Source organism: Morus notabilis, unplaced genomic scaffold (genome assembly GCF_000414095.1).
Source record: "Morus notabilis unplaced genomic scaffold, ASM41409v2 Scaffold109, whole genome shotgun sequence".
NCBI lineage: Eukaryota > Viridiplantae > Streptophyta > Magnoliopsida > Rosales > Moraceae > Morus > Morus notabilis.
Window position 1 is genome coordinate 230,959 of NW_010363046.1, and position 11,046 is coordinate 242,004.

The following is an 11,046-nucleotide window of genomic DNA, read 5'->3' on the forward strand; positions in this document are numbered from 1 at the left end:
AAAAGCCAACAATCTAGCGTGTATAAACACATTCCTTACCAATTATCTCTAGGTTCTTTTCTTTCCGTCGTCATTGCTAGTTTCTTATTGGTTATACTTAGAGATGGCAGTTTAGGTTATAATACGATAACACTACTCGAAACTTACACAATTTTAGCGTGTTTGAGTTTACCATAAATGAGTTTGGATCATAGTCGGATTAATATGATTAATAAACGAGTTAGGTTAGGATTGACCTTCTAACACGAAGTGACCCAAATCAACACAATTAACTATATATGTCATTTGTAAATTAATTATATATGATATAATATAAAAGTTCAAATGATGTTTTAAATATATATAGTATGTATTTCAAAAGTTTTTGATAAATTTTTCTCGTTTATCTTAAAAGAAAAGATAAACTGACTAACAAAATTGTTAAATGTGTCATGATCGTGTTAAATAAATCCTAATTGTATCAATTATTTATTTAATATATTAATTTAAATGGGTTACGCAGGTTGACACGATTAATAAATGAGTCGTGTTTAAGTTGTCATTTTTGACACGTTGTTTAATAAATGAGTCGTATTTGAGTTGATATTTTCTGATACAATTAATAAACTGGTTGAACACAAATATAATTTATTAACACGAATAGTCACCCCTGCCTAATTATACCATTAGGCAATGGCAGATTTGTAATTAAATTATAGAAGAATGGTTTATAATTAAGCTTTACTTTTGTGGAGAAGTGTAAAGCCACATGGCACAAAAAGGCCCAAAAAAAAAAGGAACAATTCATATAACCACTTGACACTTTACTTTAAGTAAATAACATTTTCACACAGACACTACGGTCTTATTTGTTTTGTGAATTTGAGTTTTTAATTCGAGTTGAAATGTGATATTTTCTTAGAGCTTTTAACTGTAGTAGAAAAATTTAGATGTAATATTTTTTGAAAGCTTTTAACTGTAGAAACCTAAAACTAAAAACTCGATCAGTGAAATGAACGAGGTCTGTATTTTAAATTTTATAAGCAGTTTTTCAAAAAAATAAACACGGGATATTTTTAAAATGAGAGTTTCTCTGGTAGTCTGTCCTATCTTAATCTCAGTTTTTAACCGGTAGATATGGTTAAAATCACATCAGATTAAAAAATATATGCAGAACAGATAAATTTTAATATAAATTTGTCAGTTGAAAAGTAAAAGACTATCAGTAGTCTATTTTTGCAGGAACTATTAGAGAAAATCCCTTAAAAAGAAGAAAAGTAAAAACAAAACACATGAATGATGTAGCCCCCGTTTGTTTCACTGGTTTAGCTCAGTTTAATTTAATTTGAACAGTGAGCACAATTTGACCTGATATTTGATAAACATGTAGTTTGAATTATATTTCATGTTTGAATTGAGTTAAACTGTCTAATTTAAAGTTTAACTCCCCCTCAAGTTCAACTGTTCAAACTATTTTTAAACAGTAAAAAGGTCCTCACTCTCTTTGTTTTTTACACCTATCAAATACAAATTTAAATTTTATTTCATGTTTAAATTAAAATTTAAACTGCACATCTAAACGTTAATTTAAAAATACAATTTAAATTTTTCTGTTCAAATTAAAAAATTTAAATTAATAAAATTTAAACTAACAATTGCATAATTTTCTTGTAATCCAATTTGGAAAACAATTAAAAAAGTAGTTGGGGGGTGGGCAATATTCGGTTCTTTGCGATTCGTCCAGCTGATCCTTTTTAGTGGGCCCCAGGACCCGCGAACTTCAACAGCCGTTTATCCCTAATCGCCGTAAAGGCCTGGCATGGACGTCGTGTCGTACTCCGATTGGGCCAAAGAGCCACCCTTTTGGGATGACATTGTGGGCAAGGCTAACTTCTCAACACTCTTCACTCACACACTTGGACACGTCACCCCTCGGAGATGGTGCATGGATAACGCCGTGGGCCCCACTTACTGGCCACGTGTTCTCATCCATGCTGGAAAAGTTCACGTTCATAAATGTACACGTCAGATCCAAACCCGAGTTTCAGATCGGAGAAAACAAAACACAAAAAGTGAAAGAAAGAAGAAGATAATAAAAAGGAAAATTAAGCAGAGAAAGAAAAGTTCAGGCAGAAAGTCAGACCAGTTGAAGTCGGATTTTCCCAGGAAAATTTTTCTTGGCAGGACAGAAGTACAGAACAGAGCTGACCCCGCTTTTTTCTCGTTTGGTTTTCTTGGTAAACAGATACGGCTGAGTTTTTTTTATTCTTATGTGAAGGTCAGTTTTTATTTGGAATTATTTTGAGCTAATCCGTGAGGTAAGTTAGGATATCATCTTCGTTTGGGATTGTCCTAGTGCTTGTTCAGATTGGATCGTCTTTTTTTTTTTTTTAGTTGCTTGGTTGTGGCTGGTAATTTGGTGTTAATTAGGAAAATATTTATATCCAAATCGGTTCATTTTTTGGTTTATTTATTCGTTTATCTATTTTAACGTAGTTAGAGGATTATTGATGAAATTGCTAGGTTGCGTTGACCATTAGATTTTGGTGTCTTTAAAATGTTCAAATTAGTACCAAGAAGTTGCTAAAACTTTGTCTAGATTAAAAAAGAATACATATTTAGGTGCCTAAAGGAAAGGTTAAGACCTTTTTTTTCACCTGATCTTTCATTTATGAGATGGGAACTATGATGTTTTTTTTGTTGTTGCCATTATTCTCAAAAGCATTCTTGTTTTGAAACAAGTATGAAAAATTATTTTCCTGCTAGGTGCATTTTTATGTTGGGATAACTACAATTTTCTGTACTTGGATTATTGCTTATAGAAACTTCAGTTATGTGCTACTTCCATTTCCTCCAAATTTAAGTATATTTGCTTAATTAACACATAAAATCTGTTGAACTGAAAATCAGGAACTTACATCTGATGGTATTTTGGACCACTCTAGAAATTCGAAGTTCTTGCTAGAAAATGGAGAAAATATGCGAATTCTGCACAACATTGAGGCCAGTTATTTACTGCAAGGCCGACACAGCACATCTGTGCCTCTCGTGCGACGCGAAAGTCCATTCAGCAAACACGCTCTCCAGCAGACATCTCCGCAGCGTCTTATGCGATTCGTGCAGGTTCCGGCCAGCCAATCTCCAGTGTTTGGATCACCAGATGTTCATGTGTCGTGCCTGCGATCGCAGCCTTCATGATGTCTCAACTCGGCATCAGAAGCGGGCAATCAGAAGTTTCATGGGATGCCCTTCTTCCAAGGACTTTGCCGCTTTGTGGGGCTTAAAATTAAGTGATCTAGAAAGCCTTGTCACTCAGCATGATCAGTTTGTGTCCTCTTCTTGTGCTACCGGTGACTCCACTGTGGTGAATTTGGATACCACAGGACATTCTAGCTCACAAATTGGAGGCCAAGTTAAGGTTGGAAAATCCAGTTGGCTTTTGGTTCACAAGTTTGAATAGAAATTCAAAATTTTTGTACGAGAAAACACTGTAATAAAAAAGTTTAATCGTGGTTCAAACCTATAAAACAAATGGCATCCAAATGATTTCAAAGTCTTTTGTGTTTTTAATACGGTTAAATTTTAACTAACAATTTTATTAGTATTTTCCTTTCTTCCAATTTGATGTTTTAAATTTGGACCACAATAAGTTAACAAGTTAATGTGTCATCTTGAAATGTCTTGGTCTTGCAGTTGTTGCAAAAGAATCAACAGCAGAGAAGCAGTTGCTTTATTTTGCAACAAATTATAGACTTGAAAAAGCTTCAGCTCAATGGAGGGAGTACTAATCCTTCACCTTTAATACATTGCCAAGAAGAGCAGAACGATGTGTCTTCTTCAATGAGACATTATGCCAAGAAAATCAATGAAAATCTTGATAACCCTTTACAAAATTCCCATGATCTCGGAACCGATCTTCAGCAGAGAGACGACACTCCAATTGACCAAGAGCTGAAATGCGACGACGACCTTTTTCCATTCCCATTTTCGCCCGCACCCTCCTCAAGTGTTGGGCTTCCCTTGCATGGAGAACCCTTGTGGCAGTGTAGAAGTCCAGTTCAAAGTAGTCAGGTTTGGTCAATATCATTGCTTCTCATTAGTAAATGTTTGCTATTTATATTGTCTTAAAACAAAATCCGTGTAAAATAAAGCTCTGCTATTTATAGCTGAATTCAGCAGTTAGAAAATTAATTTTCCGCATTTGGAGTACATTTCCAGTACATAGGTGGGGAAAAAACTTTGCATTGTTCTTCTCCCTTAATATGATTTGTTTTCTCACTCTGTTTGGTACGAGGGAAAGAAAATAAGAACGAAAGAAAGTAGTATAACCGACTATCGGATATTTGAGCTTCATTATGTCATGTCATCGGAATATAATAACAGAGTTTAATATTCAGTTATATAACTCAGGGGAAAGCTTTTTAGCTTTAATATGTTTGGATAGTAAAAAGAAATTGAGAAAACAATAATACTATTCCAATCTCAAATACCTAATAGTTAAGAGTAGTGATAGGGGTTCCAACTTTTATTCTATCTTTTTATATTAGATGCAACTTTTTGATATTAATTGATGTGAAATTTTTAAACACTTACCAATAAAAAGTGACAACTTACATACCACGTCGGTTTTTATAAAAAATTGAAATAAAAGTTAGGATTGTAGCATTATTCAATAGAAGGTAATGGTTACTAATCCACTTCAGTCTAATGAACTGCTAAATCATATGACCCAGTAGAACATAATTGTAAAAAATGTCAGAATGAAATTTCTTTTAGCTTTACCTGCATTTTGGTGATCTTAATCTTCTTCTACTACCATTTCTGTTTCAAACTTTTCTGACAACACTTGAGAGTTTTATTTTCCTCTTACCAAAAGTCAACTAACGGTTTTCTTAGTTTAAAACAAATTAAAGTCAAATTAAAAAATCTGTTGCTGTCGATCAATTTTGCAGTTATGGTCTCAAAACATGCAAGATCTTGGTGTCTGCGAAGAACTCATTTGTCAGGATGATTTCAACATTCCCGATGTGGATTTGACGTTCCGAAACTTTGAAGAACTTTTCGGCGGTGACCAAGATCCGATGAGATCCCTCCTTGACGATAATAAGGACATGTCATACTCCTCCATGGATAAAGATTTGTCTCTAGAAAAATTAGATAATACTCAGTCAAGAGCTATGGAGGTATCCGAATCTCAGTTTCATTCTCTTCATTTTTTTAGCCTTAGGTTCCATTTCAGTGTTCATCGCAAAATAATTTGAATTCTCTTTTAGGACGCTTCTATGGCTTCCACGGTATCCCACATGGACAGAGACGTGAGCAGTTCTAAAGCTCATGATCATGGCACTAATCCGCCCGGGATAATTAGGATGTCCTGTTCGAGTATGTCGCTGTCCGTTTCAAAGTTTAGTGCCGATAGTGGAGGTGGCGGCGCCGATTCTCTGGACAGTGGAATTTCGCGTTACATTACCGGAGAAGCTTCGATCGGTTCGCGTGATTTGGAGGGTTTGCATTTGGATTCTGAAGCAAGAGAGAGTGCTAAGTTGAGGTACAAAGAGAAGAAGAAGACTAGACTGTAAGTACTCATTTTCTTTCTTTTGAAATTGGCTCTTATCTCTTAATCATTGCACATTAAACCTTCGTCTTTATATCTTATAGTAATTAAGGTATAAAATACAGTTAAGTGAATGTTTTTTAAAACCCTTTAATCTTTAAAGTTTACCCTTTTTTCATTTGAACTCTTGACCTAACATTGGAGGCGAGATTGTATATTTACGCTAGGTTATACTTGCATGTTATTTAACTTTGACATACATCTTACATGATTTGGCGTTCTAAAATAAATACCACTAGTATTCAGTAGGTATTTTTATGACAGAATGATCTCACTGCAATATGTATTTAATATTGTATAACATATCTGAAAAAAGTAAAGTTGGATTTGGTTTTTCTCGAAATGAGATAATGACTTCCAAAATTTTTGATCAAGTTTTTGTTTCGTGCTCGTTGATTGCCTTGTAATTTAATCAAATAATTCATGGCCTTTAACTACTACTTATGATTCCGTTATGGCTGTGAATTGTGATCCACCGAAAAAATAGAGTGTAATTCAAGGCTTGAACTTATTATTTTCTATTTAAGTGTGGTTTTTTTTTTCAAACAATTGTCACGTGTCTCTATCTCTTAGTTCTACCCACAAAAGAGAAAAAAAAAAAAAAAAAAAAAAAAAAAAAAAAAAAAAAAAAGAAACTCAAGCTCTTAGGTCTCGTTGAAATGCCATAAAATGCATGTTAGTACGTTAGTAAATTTGATTCAACTTGTCACATTCCGTACTTAAGATTAAAAAAAATGAAATCTAGAGATAGCAATTAGCATGAAAAGCTAATAAAGTCGCATCAAAGTCAGCAACAAATCATCCTCAAGCGACGTGGATGTGGCGAGTTAATCGGAAACAAGTGTTTCTCTAGGTGCTTTATAATTATTTCTCTAGGTGGACTATACGTAACCTTAAGATACCCTTATAATCCACAGTTTTGGATGTCATAATTAATTTTTGGAGGTTGAACTCCATTATGGATATATATCATTATTACCCGTCAGTTTTGATGCTTTCTTTTGTTTATTTCGGTTATCCTTAATATATATACACGAGCACACAAATGACATTACATATTTATAGACTTTTTTCCTTAATCTGTGGGTGAGGACTATAATTATACTGTAGCATATAAAAGTGCAAAATAGAATATGAAATTTTAAATTTATTCAACGTTAATAATAGTCTGAGATTACTAAACTATTGGTCTATATCATGCCATTCTAAGTCAACTTACGTTTAATTATAAATGTGATATTTTGCTTCTCGTTTCTATATATTGTGGAGAAGTATGGTCCTCCCAAAAAAATAAAATCATAGACAAAACCTATATTTACATATAATTTTAGAGGAGTTTATTTATATATTATAACATTTTAATTGAAAGTCTAGTGATATATAACTATATATTAAGGATAATAGTTTTATTGTACTGTACTAATGATAATGAGGTAAATTTGATTTTTACTTTACAGGCATGAGAAGCAAATTCGGTACCCATCTCGGAAAGCAAGAGCCGACGTGAGGAAGCGGGTGAAGGGTCGTTTTGTGAGGAGTACTGCGGGATATGACTCCGACAGTGTTGATGTGGCAAGAAGCTACTAATTAAAAAAATTAATTTGATTACGTTTTTGGTGTTTTGTAGATATGCCAATGTTAGTCCAAAGTAAATGATCAATCAATCTTTTGGCAGTCTCGTGTTAATTTATTATAACTACTCATAATTTGACCAATTCTTGCTTCTTCTGTCTTTTCAATGCATCATAGTATTGCAGAGTATTTTGGTTTGGTGTTACTGAGTGTTGTCTTTTATGCAGCTTGCAAAAAAGAGGAAAAAAAATTAATAATAAAATTATCTAACTTCAATTTTTAAATTTTCCCTACGAGATTGTAGTTAGTAGTCATGAACTTATTCATGTGTCATTTGTACATCTTATACCCCATGCTAGTTGATGATTAGCTCCTTAACCGTCGGATTAGATTACGATCGATGTAATTCTCACTAATTCAACTATCACTAAAACTAGCTGCTATACACCGTTTCCTCCGTTTCTATTTCGCAAAATATTACTTGGTGTTTGGTAATTTTTTTAAGCTACAGTAGACCAGCTTATATGATTGATTTTGAAGGGAGACCAGATATAGGCCTTGCCGTTCAATCCAGAGACTATGATGTTAAAGTATCAAATTAGTCTTAGACACGCATGATTAATTGATAAACATGTAAATGTGGGCAAAATCTACGTGGAATAAAGACAAAGCAACATGGCCAAACTGTAATGACAAAGAAAGAGAAACTTAAAACATTGTTGCTCAACGAGCTAGGCTTAATGTTGAAAATTATGTGTTGCTGAACTTAACAACCATGGAATGAGGGAAAAAAAAAAGTGTCTGAAATTGGGAGAAAGTGTGGGATTGTGGGGTTACACAAACACATTATTTCACCAAACATCAGATATTAGACATTGATGGGGGAGCTATTAGACAAATAAATAGCTAGGTAGTTATAGTTGTCGTAGAGAAGCAAACTCTAAATCCACAAAAAAAAAAAAAAAAAAAAAAAGAGAAGAAAAGAATGATGGCTTAGTGGTAAAGTCTTAATCCGGTTAACATGATCAAATTAAAAAAAAAAACAAAAAAAAACAAAAAAACAAAACTCCCCAAATGGCCAGGACCACGCCATCCTCTCAATAAGCTTGGAAAACAAGCAACAATGTAATTGAGTGCCTCTCTAACCGCAACGGGGCCTTTGTAAGTCTTACTCGTGTCGTCTTCTCTATCGTTTTCTTCTGTCATTGTTTTTTTTTTTTCGTGGATAAAATAATGTCGAACTATTTAGAGAACAAAATTGCATATACCAAGTATGTACTGTCTGCACGATTTTTGCTGAATGCTTGCATGTACTTGGTGATGGAAAAGGATTAATTATGTCCGGCCCGTTTAGTTCACTAATTTAATTTTTTAATTTGAGTTAAAATGTGATGTTGTGTAAAAACTTTTTACTGTAGTAAAAAAGTTAGATGTGACTGTTTTTAAGAGCTTTTTACTGTAATAAAACTCGAATCAACAAAAAGAACGAGGCCTACATCTTACATAAATTAAATATATATATATGGGTTATATATATATATATATATGGGTTATATATATATATATATATATATTTCTGTCATCACATAGAACTTCAATGATTACATTTCCGATGGTTTTTCATCAAATATAATAATTTACGGTGTGTGTGGTAAATAGAAAATGGGAAAGAAAGAAATTAGAGAAAAGGTTTTAGAGAAGAAAATGGAATATTTGGTTGTTTGGTAGAGAGAAAATGAAGAAGGAAGGATCCCGAGGGTCTCCCGGGTATCTTCTGGGGGTGCTCTGGGGGTGTCTCGGTGAAAATCTATGGAGTTTATAAATTTTTAATCCTTCCAACTTTTTGAAAAAAAGATGAGAGAAAATTTTTAACAAATAAATGATATGTAAAATAACTATTTTAACCTTAATGGTTCATCATATTTTTATTTATATAGGGATATTATTGTAAAATGTATTAGATTTGACATTTTTTTTTAAATGTATTAGATTTGACAATTTCTTTTTACTTTTCTTCTTTTCTACTAAATAACATGAGAGAAAATCCCCTTTTTATTATTTTACTTCATTTATCTATGTATTTTACTTCTCATTCCTTTCTCTATTTTATCCATCCTACCAAACATAACATTAATAATGTAACGTGATAAAAATTTAATCGTATTAATTGTTACAATTTTTTTTTTGGTCAAATATTCAATTTGTTAAAACCATTTAATCAATATCATACATTTATAACAGACATATCACCCTATTTGTGAGCTGAATGGACTGCAACTATAAAGTGAAGATTGGAGTTTGTCGTGGGAAAATTATTGCTTCACAAGCGGTCAAGTTTGAGTCAATAGTTCTGCAAGCTTTGGAATATGAAGCTGCATATTAATGTAGTGTCTTTTGGAATTTTGCTGATTTGCCCGACTAACAATATACCAATATGAAGCTACATAAAATGCTCATTTACAAGGACGGCATTTTCTTTGGCCACATCGTTGGTCAATTTTTAGGCGTTGGATGATTATTAAATCAATCTAAAAACAGAGGTATTTATATTTTTATTATAATTGATAATATTATACAATTGCTTGAAAAGATTAATTACTAAGTTTAGAGAAGACACATATATTTATTTGATTATAATAGTTAATTATGATGATAGTACTAATAAATGTAATAAGATAGACACTATCATTAATATAATAGTTACCCTAAAATATAGGGCCTGTTCGGTTGCCTGTTTTTACTCGAGTGTGGGTGGCTGGCCCAAGTTTAAGTTCGGCTTCGTTATACTCGAGACTAAACTCAAGTCAGCACTCGAGTTTTTCCCTCATTCCCGAGTTAATGTCCTCCCACCTACTCGAGTTAAGTCCTCTGAACTGCTACAGTGACGATTCCTGACCTCCTGAGAGATTCCTCCACCTTTGCCGTGTCTGTTGCTTGTTTTCTTCCTTCGAGCCCTTCATTCACGTGCTTCTCCTCTGATCAAGTTTGGCAGTGTTGTATGGGAAAATATGCTTTGACACGTCAGACAACGGAAGCGTGGGGAATGCAGATCGTGTATAACAAAAATTTTCATAAAACTTTTAAGATATTCTATAGATTATATTGATTTATGCACGAATAAATTAATCGCATTAATTTACATTAAGAATTCAATCCGGAAAAATACTTGGAAGCTGACTCGGATGATAACTTGAATTCTTTGACCACGAATAGTCCTTGCTCCAATCTTTGCGTTTAGAATACTAAAGTCTTCCACGTCAATTCCTTGATTCCACGTAGACGTGTGTGTGGGCACACGTGAGACAAAAATAGGTTTCTTAAACACTCGAATTTTCACAAACACCAACGCATGCACGATGTGGAATTTTTGGAGAAAAATATTTTCTCTTTCTTTTCTCTCTATGAATTTCGGCCACCAACTATCAGGGCTGAAAAATTGCTTCAAAAATTGTTTTCACAATTTTCTATCATTCTCATATTTAAAGAGTAGAAGTCAAACTTCAAAACAGGATCAAATCCCTATCTCCAATTTTTGAATTTCGAACAGAAAAATCCCTTCCCCTTATCCTCTAAATGGCCGGCCACCCTCTAGGGTTTTATCCCTGTGTGTGGTACCTATATCAGATAGGGAAGGAAGAGATTTTATCCTTTATCCAGTAGTTCAATTTTAATTCAATTCAAATTCGAATTTAAGTCAAACTTATATTAATTTGAATTCTAAATTGAACAACTTATCAAATAAGTTTAAATGGATAAATCTAGATGTGTTCAAATTCAAATTTAAATAATCACATTATTTAAATAATAATTAATTCTCAATTAATTATTTTTTGAGTATTTAATTTTAGAATTCCGTAATTCTAAAATTCCTATTTTGCCCT

At 33.0% G+C, this 11,046-nt stretch overlaps 1 protein-coding gene across 2 annotated transcripts; it reads left to right on the forward strand.

Annotated features, from left to right (window-relative positions):
* Positions 1 to 2,102: 2,102 nt before the first annotated feature.
* Positions 2,103 to 7,258, forward strand: LOC21400344 (zinc finger protein CONSTANS-LIKE 10). Of its 2 annotated transcripts, none has more exons than XM_010103409.2 (6): positions 2,103 to 2,216; positions 2,890 to 3,397; positions 3,673 to 4,050; positions 4,932 to 5,162; positions 5,253 to 5,554; positions 7,051 to 7,258. In XM_010103409.2, exons 2-6 carry the CDS (start codon positions 2,948 to 2,950, stop codon positions 7,178 to 7,180), a joined length of 1,491 nt encoding a protein of 496 aa, XP_010101711.1. In that variant the 5' UTR covers positions 2,103 to 2,216; positions 2,890 to 2,947; the 3' UTR covers positions 7,181 to 7,258. The 2 variants fall into 2 exon arrangements, with proteins under 2 accessions (XP_010101711.1, XP_024024872.1); XM_024169104.1 differs by lacking the exon at positions 2,103 to 2,216 and adding an exon at positions 2,222 to 2,257.
* The last annotated feature ends 3,788 nt before the right edge of the window (positions 7,259 to 11,046 follow it).

Excerpts from the sequence above, each read along its gene's own strand:
- LOC21400344 (XM_010103409.2), top strand. The coding sequence starts at position 2,948 with ATGGAGAAAATATGCGAATTCTGCACAACATTGAGGCCAGTTATTTAC. Across the intron at positions 3,398-3,672 it reads AAATTGGAGGCCAAGTTAAG|TTGTTGCAAAAGAATCAACA; the intron begins GTTGGAAAATCC and ends TTGGTCTTGCAG. Across the intron at positions 4,051-4,931 it reads GTCCAGTTCAAAGTAGTCAG|TTATGGTCTCAAAACATGCA; the intron begins GTTTGGTCAATA and ends TCAATTTTGCAG.